The sequence below is a fragment of the Rhinopithecus bieti genome, unplaced genomic scaffold (genome assembly GCF_001698545.2).
Source record: "Rhinopithecus bieti isolate Rb0 unplaced genomic scaffold, ASM169854v2 scaffold_2454, whole genome shotgun sequence".
Taxonomy (NCBI): domain Eukaryota; kingdom Metazoa; phylum Chordata; class Mammalia; order Primates; family Cercopithecidae; genus Rhinopithecus; species Rhinopithecus bieti.
The window spans coordinates 153,604-181,324 of NW_016803843.1; the positions used below are offsets into that span (position 1 = coordinate 153,604).

General features: G+C 40.7%; 1 protein-coding gene across 4 annotated transcripts in view; it reads right to left on the bottom strand.

Moving 5' to 3' along the window:
• The window catches only part of KCNAB1 (potassium voltage-gated channel subfamily A regulatory beta subunit 1), a 430,095-nt gene that overhangs the window by 104,217 nt on the left and 298,157 nt on the right, over positions 1-27,721 (bottom strand). For all 4 annotated transcript variants that reach the window (XM_017855014.1, XM_017855023.1, XM_017855037.1 and 1 more), the window contains exon 2: positions 17,712-17,755. In XM_017855014.1, the coding sequence (XP_017710503.1) occupies positions 17,712-17,755 (44 nt within the window). The remainder of the gene's footprint in view (positions 1-17,711; positions 17,756-27,721) is intronic.

The following is a 27,721-nucleotide window of genomic DNA, read 5'->3' on the forward strand; positions in this document are numbered from 1 at the left end:
AAAAAAAAAAAACCACACACAATGATGCAAATTAACACTTTTTTTCTTTTTTAGAATTTACATTGTTCCAAGCACAGTGCTATACCCTTTATAGACATTTTCTTGTTTAAAATCTACAACCAATCTGTGATTTGAGTTTATTTGCTGGTAAGTGACTAAGCCCGGATGAGTCCAAGCAGTCTGATGACCTATCTTTTCCTTTTTTTTTATTTTTTTGAGATGGAGTCTTGCCCTGTCACCCAGGCTGGAGTGCAATTGTGCAACCTCGGCTCACTGCAACCTCCGCCTCCCGGGTTCAAGCGATTCTCCTGTCTCAGCCTCCTGAGTAGCTAGAAGTACAGGTAGGTGTCACCACGCCCAGCTAATTTTTGCACCTCTAGTAGAGACGGGGTTTCACCACATTGGTTAGGCTGGTGTTGAATTCCTGACCTCACGATTTGCCCGCCTCGGCCTCCCAAAGTGCTTGGATTACAGGTGTGAGCCACTGTGCCCAACCAGCCAAAACTGTCAATGATTTCAATAGTATATGTCAGTGTCTAGAATAGTACTAGACAATAGTACTAGACAAATAGTACTAGTACAAGCCTACAACAGGTGCTCACTAAATGCTACTTTCCTTATTATCTCCAAAGAGATAATATATGAAGTAGCAGAAGTTCCACAAGAACATAAATGACTTTTTCAGAACCCACAGTGAAAGCCAAAGTCAACACTGAAATGTATCAGTTCTAATCACATACCCATCTTAACAAAGCTTAGAAAAAATGTATTATTTATTATGGATTATTCTTAAGTGACACATGGAGAATGATGAATAGACTAAAACATTCAAACATTATTCAAAATTCTGAATTTTAATTGGGGATGAAATTGAAAAACATATACCTCACCTGCTCCTTGCTTCTTGCATTGGTCACCAAAAGTGACCATCTGCCCTGCTCTCTGGCTGTGCTTGCTGCATGCTGCCTGGGAAGCAAAATGTTCCCAGGTACTCAAAGCCTCCAGTGGACTCAGTCATCAGATGAGCAAGTAACTTAGGTGGGGAGCCAGGCCACCTTTCAGCTGCACAGGAAGCCAGAATTTGAAGCTCCTTATCCAGGCCAGTGATCTTCAACTGAGGCCCAATTAGGAGGACCACCTGGGAAGCTGATGTATTGCTCCAAAGCAATAGATTCTGGTTTAACTGGTCTGAGGAAAGGTCCAGGCACAGGTATTTTTTAAAAGCTCCACATGTGACTGTAATGGCAGCCAGAGATGACAACTTGTCTAAGTAGTGGGTTGGGATGTTGTAGGAAAGAACTCTATGAGGTCCCAACACAGTGAGAAGCCTTGGAGTGACAGGAAGAGAGACAATAAATACTGGTCCTAGAGGATGAAGAACAATTTGGAAGGTTGAAGGTGGCCTTGACCCCAAAATGGAGATTGTAATACATTGCAGGGTCTTTTGCCCTGACCAAATAAAGAATTACAGACTATTCCTTCAAGATTCTCTTTGGTGTTTTGCCCTTCGTTTCATTAGTACTATTAACCTTCTGAAAAAATCCCAGTGGCAGTAAATGCCTGTAGCAAAAGAAGCTTAGCAGAACTTTTTAAAAATGTGAAATAAAACAATAATATCAGCAGTCTCATTTTCTGGGACAAGATTACAAGGGCCACCAATTCTGCTACAGTAAGGTGCAAGTGGGATGCATCACTTTGATGGGGTCAGGGTGGAATTTCTCCCACTGGTGTCATGCAGAATGATTAATTTATTATGGAGATCTAAAAGCTTAACTGAATGCTACTCTGAGATGGGCTACTAGATCATTATATTGTTCCTTCATATTTTATTAACTGCAGATGACTCTTGATTTTCCACTGACATGTTATGCCTGTGGCACCCAGATTCAAATAGAAATAGAAAGTGCATTCCAAAGATAAACCAAAATACAATTAGATGTATTTTTATACATCTAATTCAACATAGATTGAATACATACAATCTATGTCACAGTTCCCTTCTCTTAGCAGAGGTAATTGAAAATCCAGTTTTCATGTGGTTCCAGTGGGTCAACTGGAAGAGAAACACAGCAGCCACTAATCCCCCTGAATAAAAGACCAATCCTTCTTAAATTTACACTGGTTATAGAAATTGCATGCAGTTAGGACACTGTGGATATCACAAACTTTCAAGAATAAACTTCAATTTTTTAAAAAAATGTATGCAAGACAGACATTTATGTGAAACCCAAAACTATAAAAACCCTAGAAGAAATCTAGGCAATACCATTCACGACATGGCACAGGCAAAGATTTCATGACAAAAACGTCAAAAGCCATTGCAACAAAACAAAATTGACAAATGGAAATAAACTAGAGAGCTGCACAGCAAAAGAAACTATCATAAGAGTGAACAGACAACCTACAGAATGGGAGAAAATTTTTGCAATCTATCCATTTGACAAAGGTCTAAAAATCCAGAGTCTACAAGCAACTTAAACAAATTTACAAGAAGAAACAATAAACAACCCTATTAAAAAGTGGGCAAAGGACATGAACAGACATTTCTCAAAAGAAGACATTTATGCAGCCTACAAACATATGACAAAAGCTCAACATCACTGATCGTTAGAAAAATGCAAATCAATGCACAATGAGATACCATTTCATGCCAGTTAGAATGGCCATTATTAAAAAGTCAAGAAACAATAGATGCTGGTGAGGCTGCAGAGAAATCAGAACACTTTTACACTGTTGGTGGGAATGCAAATTAGTTCAACCATTGAGGAAGACAGTGTGGTGATTCCTTAAAGACCTAGATCCAGAAATACCATTTGACCCAGCAATCCCACTACTGGGTATATACCCAAAGGAATATAAATTATTCCATTATAGACATACATGCACATATGTTCATTGCAGCACTATTCACAATAGCAAAGACATAGAGTCAACCCAAATGCCCATCAATGGTAGGCTGGATAAAGAAAATCTGGTACGTATATACCATGGAATACTATGCAGCCATAAAAAGGAATGAGATGTCCTTTGCAGGCACATGGATGGAGCTGGAAGCCATCATCCTCAGCAAACTAATGCAAGAACAGAAAACCAAATACCACATGTTCTCACTCATAAGTAGGTGTTGAACAATGAGAATACATGGATACAGGGAGGGTAACAACATACACTGGGGCCTGTTGGGGGTGGGCAGGGGTAGGGAGAGCATCAGGAAAAATAGCTAATGCATGCTGGGCTTAATACTTAGATGATGAGTTGATAGGTGCAGCAAACCACCAGGACATGCATGTACCTATGTAGCAAACTTGCACATCCTGCACATGTACACTGGAACTAAAATAAAATAAAAAGACATTGACTATTAGATGGAGGAGAAGAAAATGTTGATGGGGTGGAAATTCTACAAGATAGCAAAGCTGCCATGAAAAATAGAACTGAACATGCACACAACAGAACTTGGATGAAGGTATGCCTTATTTAATTCCAAATATATTTATATATGTAAGAGCTGGTCATTAATCTCCACGTGCTAGAATCTCACTCTTGCAGATTTTGTACATTCTCCCTACATACTCCGCCTTCAAACTCTTTCCCTTCTCTTCTATCTAATGTCTTTCTTCAACTCCTTCCTTATCCAGGAGGGTCAGGGTGGCTAGATGATGTGGTTCACCATTTAGAAGGGTCTCTTGCTTTATTCTCAAGTCCATTGATTCACTGTCCTTTCATTGCACCTGCCTGACAAAAACCCACATCCTTATAAATCTGACTGTCTGGCTGCTCATCACCTATAACCGAGGTGCTGAGCTGTGCTGGAGAAAATGGCAAACTATAGAGACTGACACAGTGTAAATTATTTGTCTCTAGTCCCTCATAGACCCCCAACAGTCCTCTGTTTTCTAATCAGTTTTCTCCAAAGTGTGCATTTCAAACCTGCTCCACTTTTCTCAACCTCAGGTCCTACCTCCTCTTCCTTTAACCTCAGCAGGTAACAGTGCCTCCTGCTTCATAAAGAAAATAAAAGAAGACAAATTGAAACCCCCTCTCCTTTTTGCCATATCTGCTATCTGTCCCATAGCAGACACAATTGGTGCCCTGCCCATTTTCCCTGGGGCTTCCAGGTGCTTGACAACTCTCTCTGGTATGGAAATGCCCCATCTCCCTCACTCTCAGGTAGGTGTGCATTCCACACTGGCTCCAGAGTCCCAGGGGAATTCCAGTTTCAGTTACCCACACTAGCACTGACTTGATTATATGCCCTTTATGACCTTCCCTTTCCAAACTCACATCTCAAAAAATCATCAAACCACCTGCCTTCAAATCCTTGTTTCAGAGCCTGCTTCAAAGAGAACATAAATTAGAACAGTACCATCTTCTCCTCCTTTCTTCCTGCCACTGTGGAAGGCTGTCCTTTCTATTCAATGCTTATTTTTCCACGTATCCTATGGATCCCATCTCTTTCCTCTTTCTCAGGGACTCCACTCCACCAGTGATCACCTCTCATTACGATGTCTTTTCTTTGCCTTGAATTCTACTTTATTTCATATTAATTTTACATCCCAACTTTGATTTCCTTTTCTTCTTTGATTTGTCTATTTGCCCATTTATTTGTTTTCTATTTATCTTTGACCTTTTCCTTACAGAAAATATCTAGGAACTAGCATTTTTTTTCCCACCCAATCTCAGAAACTTTGTAGTTTACTATGTTGACACCTGTATTAGAGATCTTTTCCAGATATGTTATTTTAGGCTTTTAAAGGTATTTCCCTTTGTATTTTCTCTACCTGCTTTTGCCAATTTGGTCAAGCCTCATTTACCTTACTGCCCTGATAGACCTTCCGTATGGGCTGTCTGTATAGGCTCACAGTATGATGAGCTTGGCTTACAACGCATGGGCAATTGATGTATTGCTACATTTAATCTTCTGTAAAAGTGAGAATACTCAAGTCATTGAGCCTGTCTCCCTGCCTCTATTCTCAACCCTCACCACCTTGCCATCTGCACTGTGACCAGGATGGGCTGACTAAAATGTATCTGGCCAAGTGACTCCTAGAGTTAAATGTTTTCATGACTCCCAATCACACAATAGATAAACACCAAGCTTTGTGACATGGTTTCAGTGCTTTTCGTAATTTTTCGGAGGTTATCTTTCATCATTTTTCTCTCCCATATGGCTCCCTCTCCAAGTCATGCTAATTGAGGCTTCCCAGCTTCTCCTCTTCCTGAAATGTATATATTAATTCACTCAGAAAACATTTATTAAACCCCCAGTGTTCCCTCAGAGCCATGCCAGATGGTGGTGTCAAAATGGCAAATGATAGTAATGGTCTCTTTTTCCTAGAACTCTCAATGCAGTGGTAAGGCAGGCAAATACGAAAATAATCACAACCACAGGGCAATATATTGATAAGAGGGATCGTGATGGGAGCTTGTAGGGAGCCTGTAGCCCGGACTTGAATGTTCAGGAAAGCAACAATCAAGCCAAAACCCAAGTGAGGAGTAAGTAGAAAATTTAACAAGATATGACTATGGCATTCTTTCCCTTGTCAAGCTGACAGATTGCTATTCATCCTTCAGCATCAGGTGGCTTCCAGAAGCACTTTCCCTACTACCCCAAAAAAGGTGGTTACTTCTTCACCTGGGCAATTTCTATATCTTGTACCTCTATCTCTCTGCCTGTCTACTTCTATCACATTCTTGTTTAACTGTTCTTTTCCTTGTGTTCTCCTTGACCTGGCTCCTTCCCAATCTATCCTTTACTACTCTTCCTCCAGGAAGCCTTCCATGACCTCCCTTAACCCTAGCTTAGGCAGCCCTTTTACGTGTTTCCATGACGCTTTATATTTCCTTCAGAGTACCGACTGTGTGGTGCTGCATTCTTTCATTCATTCGTCTTTCCATAATTCAGTGTATATTGAGAACCTTTTTCTCTGTTCTAGTCATGTGTTCTGAACTGATAATCCAGCAGGAAATAAGTCAGGCTAAAAAATTAATCACCATCATACACAAGTAAAAAATGCAGGGTGTCCTTTAGGGGCACATAGCACAAGGATCTGATCCATCCTGAGAACCACGTCTTCTTCACCCCCTAGATAGGCTCTGTGAGGGCAGGCACCTATGTGTCGTTTCTCCCTGTTTCCTCAGCACAGCGTCTACTGCATCTTTGTAAAATCCATGAACACATGAAAAAATGACAGAAAAAGTGCCTGGTCGGTGCTTCACAGGGATGACCGAGTCAGTCGCAGTGTCTAAGACTTCACAAACTGAGACGTAGGCAACATCCGAGGCAGCAAATCCATCAGCAGGGCCAGGACAGCCAACCAGTCCTCCCTGGAAGGCACTGAAAAGGAGGGGGGGCTGCTGTGCTCCTCCCTTTTGCCCTGAGGATGGTGGGGGTAGGTAATGAAGTCAGACAGAAGGTCACCTGTAGCAACATGTCTCAAGACCAGTCCTGTGTCCTCTATTCTTCAGAGAGCAGTTACAGACATTGCTGCCAAAAGAAACAGCTCAGAAAGGGCCAAAGGAAAGGCTATTGTCGAGCACAAGGTGGAGATATGGGAAGGGAGGCAAAGTAAGAGACTATGAAGAAAAATGAAGCTAATTCCAGCCACAGAATGAAGTCAGGTCCTGTCTCTTTCTTTTCAGCTAAAGAAATCCCCATGGTTAGACTGTCAGCTCCAATTTAGCCACTGCTCATTACCTCATCACCCATTTCCTATAATTATGTGTTGATAGCCTCTTTTTCCTCTAATTGTAATTAGTTGTCAGATATGAAATGAGTATTGATGGTATTTTCTGCTTCTCTCTCATGGAGGTCTTTCTTTGCATATTTTCATCATCCAGGTATTAGGATGAAGCTTTTATCTGTAAATGAGCCTTAGGTCTCACTAATCCTTTGAGACTATTAAAAACATAGAAAGGAGAGAGTATATTAAAAAGGCAAAGCTATATATTTACCCTGCAATGGAAAATTTTGTCGATTAGGCAAGTTGAATTGACTCACAAAACTCTGAGCATACCTCATGCCATAGAAAATGCTGGGAGAATTTCAGTTTTCAACTATGGCTACCAATGACATAGAAAGGGCTCAGATAAGCTAAAATAAGTGGGAGAAGGCATCCCAGATCAAGGAATATATTTTCTTCTTAACTATTCATGGTGGTCATCTGCTCATTACCTCAGCCACTATTTCCCCTCTTTAGGTAAGAGTTCTTTAATTTTCTTTTGAGAATGAATCACTTCCCTACTCCCAGAACGCAGTTTGCGTGGATTTAAAGTACCCTTCCCCAGTGTCAGGGTGGGTCTTGAGAGACTGAAGTCTTTGATGACTGGCTCAGGGATGGATACATAAACCAACCAGAGCCACCGGGTTGTGAGGCTTGAAGCCTCTGCAGCCTTCTTGCCAATTTCAGGACAGCTTAAGAATAGAACCAACCTGCAGCTCACAGAATTCATAGTTTGATCCCCAGATAAACCCATATGGGTCCACTGTCCAGGTGAGCCTAGAAATTCTTCCATGTGGGCCTAGAAATTTGGGTTTTTTGCTAGAGCTGATGCTTTGGCTTGCTTTGAGCTGGGTTTTCTGTTGGCTTACTGTGGAAGGTTTCTGATTCATTCATACTCAATAGGCCTGGAAAGAACTGAGACTTTATTCCTTCTTCATCCAGCTGAGGCCCTTAAGGCATTCCTATGAATGCCTGCACAGTCACCTCAGTGTGTTGGCCCCTGGAGGGTCATTCAGCCATGTACGCTGCACTTTCAGAGGTGACTGCCTGCAGCCCTGTGCTCTCCTCACCTAAGCATACCAGAGGCAGGCACAGACACAGCCCCACCCCATTGGCAGACAGGACTCAAATGATTTCTCCATTTTTTGCCTCACTGTTAGATAAACTTAATAGCATTATTGATTGAAATTACAAAACTTTCATTTGGGTTTTTATGATGCACAGAGTTTAGAAAAATAATCTTTATATTAATGTAGAATGCACAAGGCAAACCCAAGGTAAACAATATGAATAGACTTGTACATACACAAGATGTGCCTTTGTCAGGCTGCTGCTTAGAGTACAGGAACTATGGGGACCTCAGGAAACCTGTAGGGCAGTGTGCAAAGGAGGGAAAGGCAAGCATTAGGAACTTCATTGATGGTATCCACAAAAACCAAAATGCCTGCACTCAATTGCATCCTTACTTTGAAATCTCTCATGGGGAAAGCACACCTAATCGTGGGCCAAGAGACATGGATTCTGGTCCCCATTTTTGTCTATGGAGCTTTCATAAGTCATCGTCTACCCTAACTCTGGAGATGGATGCCAGGAGTCACTCAGGTTCTGACATTTTCCACTTCAAAAGTGAAGACATTTTCACCCAGCTACCAACCCAGAGTCATGCTGAACCTAATCATGACATCATCTGACTATTGCCTGAATGAGAGAGACACAAGGGGCCCTACACATTTGGTGCAGCCATTCTCATTTCAAGGAGGAAGAGGAAGTTCAGGACATTAAGAGATGTGGGTGACAGCAATGGCTGTGTGTGCTTGGAGACTGGAAGCAGATGGGCCATAAGGGATGAAGCTGCTAGTGGAGGGGGGAGGGACAGAAAATGGGGGAGTCTGCCGTCTCTACCACTGGCCTTGAACAAGACATATCGCATCTTCCTGACCCTGTTTTCTCATCAAGGAGCTGGTGGCTGCAAGGACTAATTCTCCCTCTCATAGCAGTAATGATCTTTAGTGAGATCGTCTTTATGAATGATTAATTTCAGCAAATTGCCCACATCTGGGCCTAGAGAGGAACTTTTGTTCCCCATTACTAATGGTTTTGAAACCATTTGTTTCATTTTTGAATCACAGGTTGGCAAATGAGGGCTACTTCTCCCTTTGCGGCTGCATGGAGAGAGATGAGGTGTGTGTGTGCATGTGTGCACATGGGTTGTTTGCATGCCCAGATTGTTGAATAAACCCCTCTGTGTACAGATCCTTCTATTTTCTCTCCCTGATTTCTCCCCTAAGCCTCAACTCTGACAGCATGTGAAATATCAGGTTGCCACACTCCTACCTAAGCTGTATCATCACTCCTAATAGACTCCTGGGAGCAGAGGCAAAGCCATGTGGCCAGCAGTCCCTGCTGATTTAGAGGGCAACCACTTGTCAGCAATCTCTCTCTTTTTTTCTTTTCTTTTCTTTTCTTTCTTTCTTTCTTTCATCCTTTCTTTCTTTTCTTTCTTCCTTTCTTTCTCTTCTTTCTTTCTCTCTTTCTTTCTTTCTTTTTCTCTTTCTCTCTTTCTCTCTTTCTTTCTTTCTTTCTTTCCTTCTTTCTTTCTTTCTTTCTTTCTTTCTTTTTCTTTCTCTTGTCAGCAATTCTTCAGAAGGATTTTATCCATAAAATTAGGAAACTAGGAAAACATATTTTTAGATGATTTTGGAAAAATACAAAGGTCTGCTCATTTTTTATGTGTATGCATCATGACATTTATTCAAGTTCGACTTTCCAGAAAGAATGACATGCCTAAAACACTCTTGTATGTTTAATATTCATACACCATTTAAATTCTGTGGGTATTTTGGAGTTAAGATAGTTCACTCTATTTGTGTTATGCAGAAAAATTGGTAAACTCTTTCAGGGAAAGCTTGCATTTTAAAACCACCTCTCAAGTGTCCTCGGAGGCACTTCATAAATATTTATTATTGCTGCTCTTACGTTGTTATAATAGGTGAGCTAGCTAGTTTATATCAGCCTAAGCAACAAGAATGGGAATCACAAAGGGTGTCATAAAAATAATACCATCCATGTTAAATATTTAATATCGTGTTCTCCTAGTGTCAAAATATTTAGTGCAGTGAGAGCATCACTAAGGCAGAGGGAGATGAGCCAGGACTATATTCTGCACATATGAATGCATTAAAAAGAAGCCCACACAGTTTATTCTTAAGATTAACTGCTTTTGCTCTAGAAAGTTCTCTTGGTTAGGGAGGCGCATAAGGCAAGACTGGCACCCAGATGGCAGGAGTCGAATGGCAGGGATACCAGCTCACCCCACTTGCCCTGAGGCCAGCCCTAAGCAGGGCAGATTCTCCTCTTTGGAGGCTTTCCAGTCCAGGTGGAAATGCCTCAGGCCAGCTCCCAGGCCTAGATCTGGGGGTGGCTGCTGCTACGTAGAGAAGAATCATGGCTGCTGGCACTGGGCACACTAGTTATCAGTTCACACATTTTTCTATCTTCTTCCATCCAGATAAGACAATGTATTCCAACCCTGACACTGCCTCAGAACCGTCAGGGCAGCATTTGAAAAACACGTGCACATGGAGCTCCTTATTCAAAAGGTCTAGGTTGAGACGGGATTATCTGAATTTTAAGTTAAACAGGTAATTCCAATGTGCAGCCAGAGTTGAGAAGAAACACTTTTTGAGAGACTCGTATAAGTCCTCCAAGGTGTTAAGGAGTATTTTACTTTATGACTTTACTTCTTCAAGGATGGCATGAAGCAGCTGCCTAAAAGGACACAGAACATCTCCTTGGAATCAGTTTGTATTCCCTAGGAATTAAAGCATTGAGGATGTGTGAAACAGGGACCCAAAGGCATGGGGGTGTTCTTTCTCTCCTTTACTGCTTAGATCCAGATCAAACCCTATCTGGCAGGGCTGCATAAATTGTCCTCTTGACCTGCGAACAGCCCAAGAAAGCTCCATTTGGATGATGGTATTTTACATTATGTTCAATATGTGCCCAGCGGAAAAATTAGCAAGTGACCACATTACTCCTCATTTGGGTCTTCCATATCTTCCTACCTATATCCTTACAAATACTTGACTCTGTTTGGTTGGTCACATACACTTGCATGATGTTTTGAAAAAAATCAACAAAAATCACTCCTCAGGGTTCTCCAGAGAAACAGAACCAATAGGGTGTGTGTGTGTATATAGACAGAGACAGAGAGAGATGTATTATAAGGAATTGGCTCATGTGATTATGGTGGCCAAGAAATCCCAAGATCCGCAGTTGGCAAGTTAGAGATTGGCAGGCTTCAAGATCCAAGAAGGCTGATGTTTCAGTTTGAGTCTGAAGGCAAGAAAAGATCAATGTCCCAGCTTGAAATGGTCAGGCAGGAATTCCCTCTTATTCACAGGAGGGTAAGCATTTTTGTTTTATTCAGGCCTTCAACTGATGGGGAAAGGGCTACCCACATTAGGGAGGGCAATCGGCTTTACTCAGTTTATAGGTTCAAATGTTAATCTTATTCCAAAACACCCTCATAGGTGCACCCAAAATAAGGTTTGACTAAATATCTGGACATTCCATGGCTCAGTCAAGTTGACACATCAAATTAACCATGATGTGCCTTTTTTCATTGCAGGCATCTTGCCTGCTAGGAAGCATGCCCATTCCAGAGTGAATGTTACAAGGTAAAGTCAGCCCCTTTCAAGCACACACAGGTGAGCTGGACATTGTGGTGTGTTACCTCCCATGAAATGAATCAGACTGGCCTACTGTTCCTAATATGAGACTTTTTGGAGCAAGTCAGTGTGGGCAGGTGCCCCTTTCTAACTGTAGAAGCAAGAGCCCCGATGAAACAGCTCTGGGTCTAAACCCAGCCTAGACCCCATGTCACCTGTGTATGTGGTAGGTTCCCCACTCTCCAACCACATTTTAAGACAATCCCTGATGCTGGGTCTCTCTCTATCTCCACTCACTACCCCACACTTCTGTCTCTTCATTGATATGCCGCTGGAGGAAGTCAAAGAACTGGGCTGGGCCTCAGCAATTCATGATTTTTGTCTTCAGCTGGATCCTTGCTATTACTCAGTGGACCTTTTGTCATTTCTTAGCAACTGATCACCTGTTCAGTCATTCACTCAAAAATATTTTTGAATACCTGCTGCTAGTCAGATACTGTGATCTGCTCAAGGTGCAATAGGAGTGTAGAAAAATAGGCAGTCCCTGCTCTCAGGGAGCATACAGTCAGGCAGACACCATGAGCCAGATGTCCTAAACCTGTCCAAACACCTCAGTCCTCTTGTTTCCAGGTGATCTCAATGACAATCCTAGGGTCACCACTGTTAGAAGTTCCTGGGTCTGTATTTCCAGACTAGAGATCTCCACAGAGTTCCCCTTGTTCTCTAGATGTCTGAAGCTGGGAGGTCACAAGCTCCTTGGTCACCGCTTCCCAACAGTGCTGTCTGCCCTCACAGCTCCCTCCTGTGTCTCCTGTCTCTGAGATTTCAGCTCATCCACCCCCATGCCCAATCCAGGAATCTGGGCATCCTCCTCCACTCAGGAAGACCTCCTATTCTGTATCCAGAGATCACCAGTCCTATTTATTCTTTCTTCTAATCACCTCCTTCCTCTACATCTTTCATACCACTGCCTCATCAACTCCTAATTAATTTTCCTGCCTCCAGCCTCAACCCTGTTTCCTCTATTATAGCCTTCATGTTACTTCTAATACCTTTGATCATGTCTTATTCCTGACCCAAGGTTTTCAATGGCTTATCACAAGCTTGAGCAAGGTTTTGATAACTGTTTTTGGCATAGGATGAATTTTGTTTTCCAAAATTTAATATGAAGCACTAAAAATAAATGAACTATCAAACTATGAAAAGACACAGAAGAACCTTAAATGCATATTACTAAGTGAAAGAAGCCAATGTGAATGGGCTACACGCTATATGATTCAACTATATGACATTCTGGAAAAGGCAAAACTATGCAGACAGTAAAAAGATAGTGATTTCTAGGAGTTAGAGGAGAGGGAGGAATGAATTGGCAAGACAGAGGATTTTTTAGAGCAGTGAAACTATTCTGTATGATAACTATAATGGTAGATACAAGTCATTATACATTTGTCAAAACCCATAGAGTGTACAACACCAATAGTGAACCCTAATGTAAACTATGGACTTTGGTTGATAATGTTGTGGCACTGTAGGTTCATCAGAGGTAACAAATGTGCCACTCTGGTGAAGGATGCTGATAATGAGGGAGGTTATGCATGTGTAGGGACAGGGGTGTATGGGAACTCCCTGTGCTTTCTGCTCAGTTTTGTTGTGAACTTAAAACTGCATTAAAACGTAGTCTACTTTTTTAAAAAATAGTAATATGAAGAAAAAGTGGAGCTGCTTTGATGGAAGCTGTGGCAGATGGAAGGAAGAGAGTGGAGAGAGATGGAGCCTTTGCTCCTCCTTGTCCCCCAAGTGTTTGTTGAGATCTGGGGACCTTTGGATTTGAAGGAATTCCAGAGACATAGAGGACAAAACTAAATGGCTTAGCAAGGCAAACAAGGGTTCTTATAATCAGACCTAGCTTTCTTTCCAGGCTCATTTCTTGCTGTTCCCCAATACATTGTACTCATAATATTCTATAAATGTGACCTGTTTCCCCAAGTACCTCCCCTTGGTGGAGTCTCCCTCTGGAGTCACTGTTGCTTGCATTGCTTCCTGTCTTGAACCTTTTGCCCTCCCTCTCCATTTGACTTCTCCCTTCAAGTGTCAAGCCAAGTGATAACCCCTGTTTCCACATCAAGCTATCCCAAACCCCCCAGGAGACCTTCTTCGCACTTCACTTGCCCTGTACTCTCCATTACGGCATCTGTCAGATATATTATCAGTTTTTTTTTTTTTTTTTTGCAAGCCTAACTCCCACTGCACTATGATAAATTTGAGGGCAGGCTCCATGCTCTTGTCCTCATATCTCCTGTAACCAATGCCTGACTTCATAAATGTTTGCTTAAGAATGAATAAATGAATGAGTGAATTAATGTAAATTCTACTATTTTTCTCTTGTAAGACAGTTCCACCTCCTACCAGATCGGGGTGGGTTTGGTCACTCTGAGTTTATTCCTTTCCCATGAATTTTTTGACTTCAAGTATTGACAATAATGGGCAGTATATTTACAGAGCAGGCCAGCCACAGCAACCCACAGGTAGGATTGGCCACATAATATTAATATATTTTCCCATTTCTCTCCTTGGCAGAGCTGTGTTCTTTCAGATGTACCATCAGTTCACTCTCAAGTTACTTCACCTTTCTACTCCCATTTACACATTTGCTCTTAGTTCACCAAAAGGAAAATTAGTAGGGCAAGGAACTTCCAGCTGCTCCTTCTCTGGTAGGGAAGAAAGTCAGAATTGTTAGCTTTAACTATGACTTTTAGAGTATTTCAAGAAAAGACATCTATAGCTTTTTGATTTCCTGGCAGTTTTACTACTTAATTTCTAAGGCCTCAGTTGAACATGGGTAGTGACTGAGCTGACATCCTAAGCCTACAGCAGTAAACCCAGCTCCATTTGGATTTGACAGCTGGGGTCTGCAGAGCCTGACAAATTATCTAAGGCTGGTGCATTATTTCTTTCTATGAATTTCTTGTCTCCCCTGGCTTATAGAGGCAGTTCAGAAAAGTTCTCAAAGAGTGCTTATTCAACTTGTCAAGCTTTGTTACCTGTTTTGAATGAAGCCAGTCAGCCCCATGAACTTCCTTGTTTCCTCTTACTTTTCATGCAGCGTCTTATCACAAGTGTTAAGGCTCTTCAAAAAACTTGAAGCTCAAATCAGAATTTGCTGCTCCTGAATCAAGTCTGTTTCAAAGTTCGTTAAAATGCCTGCAGCTCATATACAGTCTACGGTTTTAAAAAATAAATAAACAAAAACTGGAGACTGGCCTCTGGAAACTGGGATTGCACAGGCACCTGAATCTGTTATTGTCTTAAGGGCTTTCAGTTGAGTTTTCTGTGTACTTATTGACTAAACTGTTTTCCACCATAGATACAAGCTTGTAAATAGTTGACCAATGCTTTTTCACTACGTGTATTTCTTACTTTACATTAACAGGTAATTCCTTTCAATAATGAATACTGAACAGTTATTTACTGTAAAGATATTCTTAAAAAAATCTAAGGTCAGAGTATCCCTGGTAATGAATCTCCAGGGTCTTTCAAATGTGAGTAAATAGTAACAATATCAGAGCCATAAATTAAGCAAATGTCAAATTACCTTAGACTTACAGTGAACAATTACTGCCTTCACCTCCCAAGTCAGATTATTAGGAAGAATCAGGAAAACTCAGACACTGATGGCTTTCCGTGTCTTTGAAATACCCCCTCACACATGCCAGCTCTGAAACTCACACATCCTCAGGGCTCTCATGTTGTAGTTACCGACCCACCCTGGTCACTCCCTCTCGTTCTTTGAAAATTTTAGCTCATTTCTCACTGTCACTCTCCAATGTTAGTTTTGCTCTACTTTTCAGTGAGTTCAGTGACCCCAAAGATGATCTTCCCTGTACCTTCATCTCCAAGTTCCTTAACCTTCTCTCCTTCACTGATCTCGCCTTCGATACAACCTCCACAACTCTCTCCCAATGGACACACCATAGACTATGTCACTAACAATAACTGAACCCCTCTGTAACCCCAGTTTCAAATGTTTCCCTTTTCAACCACTTTCTATCCTTCCAACCACTCTCTAATGTTTTTGCTTCAACAATTCTTTGGTCCCTCTGGGATGTATACTTTATTGATCCTATCCAGTTTTCACAGTCCCTCAGCTCCCTCATTTTAGCTCCTGGCTCATTTCCTGACTCTAGTCCTCATTTTCCTTTCTACTCAGTTTAAATGCCAACTCCACCATTAAAATGACTGCCCTACACAAGCCCTCAGCATCTTTGCCCTCCTTTTATCATCTTATTTAAAAAAACAAAAACCCACCTGAACTTGCACAGTTGAACATGGCTAGAAGAAAAACACATAACTATAGACATGGTCTCACTTCAAATTTAATCATACTGATCTTAAGTTGGTCCTTAATGCTGTCTTGTCACTGTGTGGCCTAGCCCTGGTCAATTCATTCTTCTTCTCTCCTGCATGTCTTCTCTCCATACTTCTAACACTTCCTTCTCATCGTCACTAACAGCTGATGACTTTGCTTCTGATTCCCACTGAGAATATAAAAGCAATAGAAGAGAACTTTGACAAGATACCTCCCCCTCCACCACCCAATCAATTGCCCTGCTAGCCTCAAAGCCCATGTACTCTGCCTTCTTTCATGCACTCTCTCCTTGTGTGCATCTCATGTCCTCAAAAAATCATTCCAGATATTCTTCTCTCTCCTTCTGCATCATATTTTCTTCTCAAAAAGATTTCCCCATAAGTGTATAAATATGTGGTCATTTCTTCCATGTGCAAAAGCTACCTCTCTGATCCCCCTTGTCAGCTCAGTGCCACTCCATTTATCTGCTTTTCTTTATAGCAATCATCATCCAAAAGAGTAGCCTTCAGCTTGTCTCTTTGCATTCTCCCAGGGACCATTCCAATTATGCTTTAAACTCTACCATTCCACCAAAACAGACCTTGTAAAAGTCATTGATGACCTCCATGTTGCTGAACCCAATGGCCAATTCTTGGTCCTCATCTTGCTTGATGTATGAGTAGCACTTGACAGGATTAGTCACTCCATCTTCCTTGAAATGCTCATCTGGATTCCAGGACTCCATTTTCTTCTGATTGGTCTCCTGCTGCTCTGGTTGCTTTATTTTCAGCTTTCTTTGGCTCCTCCTCAGTTTCTCAATTTCTCATTGTTGGATTTCCTAGGTCTTAGACCATGTGCCTCTGTTTTCTATTCTGTCTATACGCACACCTGTAGTGCTGTCATCCAGGATCCAGGCTTAAACAGCATCTACTTGCTGATGACTCTCAAGTTAATACATCTAGCTCCCCTTTCTAAATTCGAGTCATATGTCTATTTGCATACTTGACAATTTTTATTGCAGGCCTAATCGATATCTCAAACTTAGTATGTCCCAAATCAATCTCCTAATCTAAATTTTTCTCTCATTCTTCTACCTCATTTACTCGTATTTCATCCTTTCTGCTGCTCAGGCAAAAAATCCTTAGAGTCATCTTTGACTTTTCTCTTTTCTGTCATCTTCCACATAGAACCCAACAGAAAATCTTCCGGATTTTACCTTAAAAACATAGCCACAATCTGACCACTCCTCACTACTCCTCAGTTACCATTCTGGTCTAGACTTAGGTCACAGAACAGCTCTGATTTGTGTTGAATGGCCAGAATGCCAAGGCTGCCTTTTCCTGGGCCTGAGGGATATCTGGAGGCCTCAAGCCTCCCCAGGTTTCACAGTCAGATTCCACGACTTTATGCTGTTAGAATTGCCATCTCTATTTAATCCTCTTTAAATATTGACTGGGAGGAGTAACAACTTTTATTTATTAATGCATATTAATGTATGTGTGATTGTGTGTATCTCACCTTGCCCCCCCACATACTTAAGGCAGATTGTAAAAGTATATAAAATGCATAATAATATAGAAAAGTGAGGAAATTAGGCAAAGGGAAAACAAGGATAGATAGAAAAAATTCAGGTGAATTGAGGGAGTGGTGAACTGAACCTATAAAATGCACGCCATACAGTCCTTCATGCTTGCTAAATGGGAGTGACACATGAGTCCCTTTCTCTGGGGTGTTCTTTAGCATTAGGTTGCCTTCTGCTCGATGGGCCCCTGTAAGGAACCATGAACATGGTGGCTCCCTGGGTGAGGGTCACGATGGGAAGAGAAAGGCTAAACGGAGAAGTGGGGGAATACTGGCCAGGAAGCCTCCTCCTCACCTGAGACCAGGTCCTGGCCTGGACCACAATCATTCCCTGGTGCCCTCCCCAGTCTCCCACCTTCCAGCCCACCCCCACACCACACCCTCAGTACTTACCAAGACCCAAGCAAGAAACTCTGAGTCCTGATTTTCCAAGATTCCTATAATAAAAACAAAGCAACACTTGGTCATCATTTCCTCAGGTGAAACTGTACATGCTTAAGTGGATATTGTATCTCCCTTTTGGCATGATTCTTGACGAGTCCTGGTAGAGGCAGAGCCACAGATGCAGGCATATTGTCTTGAGACAAGTCTCCCTTGCATGGCCACTCAGGCACCAGGAAGCTCAAAATCTGTTCAGGCGCAGCACAGAACAAAATGTCCCTCACAGAACACAGCTTCTCAGTCCCATATTGTCTTCTTTATTAACTTGTTTACCTATTTATTGGCTTTCTTTCTCCTTCTAGAATGTGAGTTTCTTGAGGGTAAACTTTTTTACTTTATTCACCAACCATTCATTCATTATTTGTCAACTGACCACTTCTCACTCCTTCCTCCGTTACCATCCTGGTCTAGACAGTTCTGATTTGTGTTGAACGGCCTGACACACAGTAGAGCCTTAATAAATATTTTTGACTTATTGACTAACAAACTGACTTCTAAAACAAAATATTACTTCTAATGGATGTGAATTATTAACATAACAAATACAAAACTATCTTTTAGGTTATTTTAACTATATCCTATATTTAATATAATATACATATTTAACTCTCTCTCTATATGTGTGTGTGTGTGTGTGTGTGTGTGTGTATTAAACTCAAGATTACATAAAATTACCATGGGAACATCAGGTAGTTCTTTACCCCCAAAAGTTTAAGGAAAGGAAATATATTTTTAATTTCTAAATAAGGATAGAACTAGGAGCTCTAGTATGCATTTGCCTATAAGTCTTTGTGGAAATCCAGACTCAACCCATTTTTCCGTCTTCTGACTAGCAGCTGTTAGAGAAGAAAACAAATTCTCAGAGACAGGGTGCCTCATAGCATGAGTGTAAGGGTCCAAAGTGAGCAGGTGAAGCTGAAATAACTATAACGTTGTAGAAAAGTGCACCCTTATTCTCTGATAAGAGGCTCTCATAAAAATAAAATTTCCCTTCTTGCTCCCACACCAAAGGAAACAACACAAATAAAACTTCCAAATCGGTGGCACAGCTGAACTACTCCAAGTTCTCCCTTGATTTGTCATCAGTTTTGGTTTATTTAGACTTAGCAATTAGTATTCCCATTTTGGCATCACAAGTTTTCCACTGCTTATTAATGTTTTCTGTAAAATGCCACCTAAGCAACACATTCAACTGCACGACATAATAAAAACTGCATAAAAATGCAAGGAGTTGAAAGACCCGGGCTTTTGACCCATTGTCACAGCTAGTTGAGTGACCTTGTGGAAATTGCTCCCTTTTCTTTCTGGGGTTCAGTTTCTTCATTCGGAAGATGTAATGTTGATGTCTATGACATTTGCCTAGCATCACTGTTTGTAGGGCCAGAGCGTGAGAATGTGTGCTAAAGTGTTACACTGTAAACAAATGCAAGGCATAGTGATTTCCGGTGCTTTCTGACTCCTACCCTCCAACAGACATGGTGCTAAATTTTCCCATATGAATTGGACATGTCCAGCTGGAAGAAAACTGTTGCATAAAGATGCATGTGGAAAATATTTTGAACCACTAAATAGGAGAAAAATAATTGGATTGCTCCAGTGAAAACACTTTATGTAAGAAATTGTTCTTTTAGTAGTTTTTCAGAAATCAATAGATGTACAGACAAAAGACTTTCCTTGGTAGTCTAAAAGTCTACTGATTTTAAAGGGTTGGAATCTAGAGCAAATGCTATATTGTAGGGAGAATTTTTTTAAAAAGTCATGGAGATACAGAGAAGAACAAGGCATGATCCTCTACCCTCAAGGAGCCTAGAGTCCAGTGAGGGAAACAGAAAAACAAACATGTAATTCCAGTAACATCGGATACATCCTACCATGGAGATCTTTGGGAACACGTGAGGTGGTGGCTTCCTCAGGCTTATATTTGCATAACTTTGTGGGTATCGTGGAGAAAAGGATCTAGATAAGGGTTTTCATGTATTTTTAATGTCTTTCAGTAGGGAGAAGTGACTTGCAGAAAACTCTACAGAGCAAGACAGTTCTAAGGCTAAGTCTCTATAGTTCAGAGATTTTTCTAACAAACTCAAATAAGGCAAAGGTATATCACTGGGTACTTAGCAACATTTCGCATCCAAAACGGGGAGACTTGTCCTATTTTCCTTATGGCAGCAACTTAAGATAATGATCACTCTGTTATGGGTTTTGAAGACCAAACTTGAGAACTGTCAGCAAAAACATACTGCAAACTAGCAAGTACTAATGGCCCATTTTCTTGCCACTGCTATTTAAATGCCCAGGACGGCCTTTCTGGAAAGAAAGCTTTACAAGATTTTAAATGTAAGAAAAATTCAATTACAGACTAATACTGCTATAGCGGTGATAGGTCCCCACTTTGAGCCTTGCTATTTTTGTTTCCCGTAACTCTTTAATACTTTTAATGCTTTTTCTAAATACCCTCATCCTCTAGAGAGAACAGTTTGAAATTCAGGTGGTCACTTTTAAAGTGAGAAGCATTTTCTCTGCATGAGATATATCTGTGTCTACATGTGCATTGCCCTAACTTTGTCCAGATGTAAGTCTCTTTGTGAGGTGTGTACCACTTAAGACACTCCCAACACAGGACGGTGCCACTCACTTTGCAGCTGGAGAAGGTAGGAGGAACTAGCTAACTCCAATTCAGGGCATGAAATCCCAACACGATTTCTGCTATTCCAAATGGCACATCTGCGTCCTCCTGTCTCTATCCATGTTTGTGCAGTACTAAGTGAAGATGTAGCTATTCTTCAGTTACTCTAAGACACATAAAATCTGCTGTATAATAGAAGCCCAAATACTTGACACATTTGATCTCATGAGTTCAGTAGCTTATGTGGCTTTAACATCAAATAATCGCTAAGTTTGCTAATCATGCTGGGCTATAACACATACCCTGGAACCTTCATCTCACTCATGCAGAATTTTCACAAATACCTCATAATCTTATGTGACATTGTGCAAAAAACCAACTTTATATAATATTATTCTATTTCTTAATTCCTTAGTGTTCCCATAAGTGAGGCTACATAAAAATTCTGTAAGCATATCAAATTGCCAATTAGAATGAATTATTTTTCCATTTGATTCAAAATTGTTTCACTGCACAGGTTTAACTATTTTATCTGTGTCAGATATACCAGAAACAAGTCTCACCATGTTCATTTTAGTATCTGCTCCTGTTCGACTCAAAATAAAAGCTCCTTTTCTCAGGTGAACCTGAACTGCTCTGCTGCTAATATTAGAAACAAATGACATCAATGTGGAGGCACAGAACACCGAGTTTTGTCAGTCAAATTTCAGAAATCCTAAAGCATCAGTAAAGAGTTATCTGGAGAAGGGATATAGCTTCTTGAGAGCTCAAAGGTTGTGATTCCCCTTTCTTTCTGAAGGCAGACTCGCCATTCAGTGAACACATGGCTGACCTTATTTCAGGACAATAATTTGTTCCATGGCAGAGGCATTGAATGTAATTCCTAGCCTCATTTTATGGAGCATCCACCAGGCTTTTTTTGCTTTTGAGGCAATACTGGAGTAGTGAGAACTGAAATCAAGCATCACTTAGGCTCAGTATTGCAGGCCACTCTGATGCTCACAGTTTCTTTACAAGTCAAAGAGGCTTAAAGCAGATTAGTAACCCAAGTTTTTTTGTTTTAAATGGCTTGTTTCTCGCTGTATGTATCTTAGACCTTATTCACAGTTTTAAATGGCTGAGAAAAGTAGCTTGCAAAAATATGTGCCTTACATTTGACCAAGCAAGAAGCATATGCATGGGGCAAAATCCCCGATTTAAAGGTTGACGTAACAGGGACAGCTGGAAAGCATATGCAAGGGGCTCCAGCAGCTGTGTAAGGCTGGCAGAAACAAGCTGGGTTTGACCTGGTTTTCATGTGGTCAGAGAATTACATCATTTGCTGTCTCACTCTATTTGAACATCTTTCTGATCCTTCTAAATCATACTCTGCCTTACCTGGAAGTTACTAATCAAATATGAGATTTGGGTTTTTTGGTTTTGGTTTTTGTTTTTTTTTAAGAAATGCACATTTAATAATGTACATGAGCAGAAATCATGTTCATTTGCCAGCCAGCTGGTTTTGATAGTTACAAGGTAACATACATTTTGACAGCCATGAAGGTGGCTACAAATAGTAGTAACATTTTCTTATGAGAGCACTGTTCATCATTGTTGGTAAGTAAATAATGACTCATTTGGGACTCACCAGGCATATAAATGATTTAGCCAGGCATTTTGAGGACAGACATTAACAGGTGGCACAACGAAACTTTTATTCTTACCTTTTTAAAAATAGCAACAAAGTAGAATAGGATTCTTCCAGATTCTTTGATTTAAACTTTTAAGTCATTTGTCAATTGTAAATTCCAACTAGGTCCTTATTCATTTTCTTTGGTCATATAAAACACCTGATAATCTGTATCTTTCTAGAAAAGTCTGGAGAAGTATGGAAAAAAGAGACTTTCTTATAATTAATTAATTAGGTCAAAGGAGATGTACCAAATTTTACCTATGTACCAGGCCTCAGACTAGGCTGTAAGCCTGGGCTGAGTGGCAGATAGTTGCTGCTTTTATGGAGCTTATGTCATAGGAGGGCAGACAGATATTAAATAGATTAATTATTTGATTATAATATTAAATAAAAGGACAGTAGGCCCTAAATACAAAATTAGGACCCTGAGAAAGCTGACCTAATATGGGTAATTAGGAAAAGCTTCTCTAGGGAAGTAATATTTAAACTGAGATCCAAAGGAAGAGTAGGAAGAAACTTAGTGAAGAGAGGAGGGATCCGCATTTCAAACAGAGTGAACAGCATGTGCAAAGGCTCAGAGACTGGAAGAAGCATGGGTAATTGAAGAACTGAAATACATTCCAGGCAATAGAGAAGGGGAGAACAAAGGGTTGAGTGGTTCTACATGAGTCTGATAGGGTGGCAGGAGCCAGATCAAACAGTGCCTTAAATATTATGTTGCAGATTTTGACCCTTAATATGGAGTAATGGAAGACATTAGCAGGGAAAATGAGTTGAAGGGAGGTAAGAAGAGAAGCTAGAAGGCAGCTTAGTTAGTCCTGATGAGAAATGGTGCTACCTTGAAATCGGATTTAGTGGAGTGGAGGGGATGGGGAAGATTCCAGATATCCCCAGCAGGTAAAATCTATAGGACTTAGTATTTTGATTGAATGTGAGGGTGAAAAAAGAAGGAATAACGGGCCATTCTCGTTTCTGATTTGGCCAGCTGGGTGAAGACGGGTGCTTTTCACTGAAGTAGAGTGTTCACTGGGGAAACTGGGGAAACAAGGGTTTTGATTCTTTGGGCAATCTCGTGGGGACTGAACATCCATAAGACATCCAAGGTTAATTGCCTAGAACTCAGTGTAGGGAGAGGGATTTTCTGAGTATCCAGGGTAACAGGTACCATGGGCTGAGTCAGCTGCCGAGGGAACTGATGTTTTGTTAGAGAAGAGGGCCCAGGATGGGGCCTTGAGGGGCTCCAGCACTATGGGTGATGGAGAGGAAGCTGCATCGGCAAAGAAAACTGAGAAGGAGCAGCAAAGGTGTAGGGGGAGACCAGGAAAGTGTCTGTGGAGAAGCTAAAGCAGGGGATGGTCTCAGCAGGGAGTGAGTGGACAGCAGTGTTGAAGGCTGCGGTGAGATAGAGCATAATGAGTGGGGTGGAGAAATTCCCTTCATGTTCAGCTTTGTGGGGATTGCTGTTGACTCTGTGGCAGCCATTTTAGTTGTGTCATGAATGGGAAGCCGGGCTGAGTGGGCCAAGGGAGGAAAGGTATAGAAATGCTGTTCACCAGATGTGTGTGACCTTGGGCAGGTTTTGCTTGGCTTTTAAAGTCTCTTTCCTCATTCATAAGTGGAGGTAATCATAGCATACTACTTTTGTTGACAGTTAAGTGAGAAAATATAAATGCAGTACCAGTCCTAGCATATTTCAGTGTTCAATTGGTGCTAGTTGCTTTCTGCCTTTCTTATTTCTTAGGAAAAGCTCTATTTTAAACACTGAATCTGGTTCTGGTATGGGTACAAAACCTGGTAGGAGGCTGCCTCTGTGATTTTCAAGACCCACTTCCCTGACCTAATGATCCTCTCAGTTGCCCTAATGATCTTCCAGCCTAGATGAATTTGTGCTTAGACATTACAGATAGCCTGAATCTATTACATGTGAATTGTAAGTTATTTTGCTAGAGTCATTAGAAAAAGTGGGAATGAGAGGACAAAGATAGATAAAAGAGGCAAAGAAGAAGGTGGCACTCTGGAGAAATGGTAGAGGTCTGAGGCGTTTAGAACTGTTTCTATGATCACTAGAGCAGGGAAAATGGAGCTGTGACATAAAGTTGTGTGGATATAACCATACAAACTTGAGTGTTCTGTGGAGGTGGGCTTGAGAAGTGCCCACTCACGTCTACTTAGCCCTTAAATAAGAGCTACTCATTGCTTTTCCTGTCTCAAGCATCTAAGGCAGCAGAAAAGCTAGACATCAGTAACCCAAAAAGTCTTAAATCAGAAGAATCTGGAACGTCTGTCTCAAGGGCGTATAATTTGGGGATACGTAAACTTGAATAGGAAAATACATCTTTATTTTCACCATGTTTTAACTGAAAGTTAGCATATCCTTCCATTCTCAGTGTAGGCAAGAAACCCCGTAAGTCCTCATGTTACTGCTTGTGACTTTGACACCATCAAAAACTACAGGTATTTTTGTATCACTTCAAAGTTGCTTTGGAGACATCAAAAAATCATTTACTCTCACCATTTACACTCATTACCACTTGCAAATTGTGGTATTTGACCCACACCTAGAACTTGTTAATACATTAATAAAGAAGTGCATGTATTACTAGGTCACAGATTTGGTTTTTACATATTTTGAACTATACTTCAAATTAACTGGAATCCTGTGCATTTTATGTAATGTTATTGAAAAGCTTTTTCCACAAAATGAAGGGAAAGCCTTCTCTGGCGTTCACTTAGTGATGAGAGCTGTAATTAGTTTTCACTGTAATGAGTTTTCAAAGGCAAAATAAAACAAAAAAAAATCTGAGGTAGGAGTTCTATGCCTTTTATCTTTCTTATTCCATTTGCTGTGGGTGAATATCTCACTTTCTCTTTAGAAAGCAAAGTCAGCAATGCAGCAGAGACTGAGGAATGAGCCTGACTGAGGAGGAGGGTGATATTTAAACATACACTTAATCAAAAGTAAATGCTTTCAGCCATAATGCATTAGTCTGCCTTTCATTTTCCTTGACAGAGGAACAGAAAATTAATGCCTGTTTCTCTATGTGCCATGTCTTTCACATCTGCCTCAGAGTGCCATCTATCACAGTGAATCTTATGCTTATTGTGTACGAGATCATTTCCCCTTCCAGACTGAGATCCATGAGGCCAGGATTGTGTGTAAGGTGTCTGCATATTCCGACCGCCTAGCACAGTGCTGGGTGCATAACAGGTGCAGTGATGCTCACAGTCGGTGCTGTAATGCTATCGCTTCACTGTGGATAAAGACAGTATTGCTACCCACTTGTGACTTTCTTTTTGGCCAGGGTGGCTCTGTGGTTTGCCAGAAGACATGGGGCAGTTGAGGGAAATGCAGTGTAGTGCGGCAGTGCCTCTATCACTCACTATCAGCAAAGCCTTGGGAAATGTATGGAACCTCTCTGTGTCCCATCTGTTACATGGGGATAATAATAGAAACTACTTCATAGGGTTGTTGTGAGGATTCAAGGTAAGGATTGCAGCATTTAAGATAGTGCTTGGCACATGGCAAATGCTCTCTAAGTGCAAGCTGTTATTAGACAAACACAGGATGAATCCAAGCTCTGCTCCTGGTACTTAGGGGCAACTCATTTCACCTTATTTCAGGAGACAGATTCCTGCCTCCATAAGTGAGTTTTGAACCCCTCTTTGAGTGGAGGAACATAGTAAACATTGTGGCCTTTCCTTTAACCAGCATAGGTGTTAGGACTTCTTCTTTTAATTTTACAAGAGGCTGGAGCTCATGAACCTGCTTAGCAGGTCCTATCCCCGCTCAGACCCTTCTTGTCCTTCTACCTCTCCAGTTAACTGTGGTCACTGTTCCAATGGAAGGGCCAAGTCCCAGGTCCCAAGTGTTTGCAACCTTAGAGTTTGGGGCTGGGATGAAAGGGGGAATCCTGCCCATGGTCTACTCCTATGTTCAGCCTTGACTCTACTTTTTAGTTCTAGTAACTCCAGGACTTTACATCACCTGCTGGTCACCTCATCTGAATCTTCAGTGCATATTTCAAATTCAGAACGTCAGTCTGTGGGTCAGCCTCCACCCAAACAATGAAGCTCAAACCTGGATATTTTGTCTTCTTCCTCTCCCTTGGCCTCTACAGCCAGTCAGCAAATCCTGAAAAGCCAGCAAATTCAGAAGAACTAGCTTCCTTCAGCACCACCCTGACTTCTTCACAGCCACTACCAGGTCAGACTCTCGTGACAGATAGCTCCTGGCCTGCTCTTCTGCCTCTAGATTCAATCTTGTTCTCTCTCTCTCTGTTTATCTCTGATCAGCCTTACCACTTGCTTTTTATATAGCCGCTATTATTCGTGCCCTGTTACCTTTCCTCAATTGCAAAGTACTCAGCTGTAGACTCCAAGCCAGATTTGTATTTGTCTTCCTCATAATACTTAGCACCATGGAAGTGCGACTCAGTACTTCAGTGACTAAAGGAATGATCCAATAACAAAGTCTGAGAAGCCTTTCTTACCTCTCTGATGTGGAGCCCACAGTTAGATATTATTTTATTCTTCATTCTTTTATGTTTAGATTGACTATTACAATTCAGTTGTCCTATTCACTGTCATAGTAAAATAAGGCAAGAAAGAAGGCACCCATATTTTAAAAAAGGAAATAAAACTGTGTCTCATCAAAGACATGATTGTCTATGTAGAAAAAAATCCCAAAGAATCTACAAAAATCTCCTAGAACTAATAACCAATGTAGCAGGTTTGTGAGATATAAGATCAGGATATAAAAGTCAATCGTATTCCTAGGAATAAATTACCAATTGGAATTCAAAATTTAAAAGAGTAATACTATTTATAATAGCACCCTCAAAATGAAATATTTGTTTATAAATTTATTAAAATATGAGTAGTCTCTGTATACTAAAAACTAAAAAACATTGAAGAAAGAAATGAAAAAGAACCTAACTAAATAGAAAGGCATATCATTTTCATGGACTGCATGACTCAATATGGCTAAGATGTGAATTCCCCTCAATTTGACCAAAGGACTAAATATTATCCCAATTTATATCCTAGCAAAATGCTCTATAGACAGCAACAACATGATTAAAAATGTATATGGTAAGATAAAAGAACTCAGATATTCAAAACAATGTGAAAAAGAATAAAGTTGGAGGACTCATACTATCTGATTTCGAGATTTAATATAAAGCTACAGTAATCAAGGCAGTGTGGCATATGTTAAAAAGAGTGAAGCACATATAAATGAAACAGAATAGACAGTAAGTGGAACAGAATAGACAGGTCAGAAATAGCCTCACACAAGTATAATTAACTAATTTTTGACAAAGATGCAGAGGTAATTAAATGGAGAAAGGATCTTTTATTCAACAAATGGTGATGGGGCAAATGAAATAATTGCTCATATGTAAAAACACTGAACCTGGACACAAACCTCACATCTTATACAAATATTAATGAAAAGTGGATAATAGATCTAAATGTAAAATATGAAACCATAAAACTTCTAGAAAAAATGGGAGAAAATATGTGTGACTTTGGGCTTGACAAAGTTTTTAGATATGGCATAAGAAAGATGACCCATTAAAAAATTAAAATTGGACTTTATAAAATTTAAGACTTTTGTTCTGAGAAAGATACTATTAAGTGAATGACAAAACAAGTTACGTGCTGAAA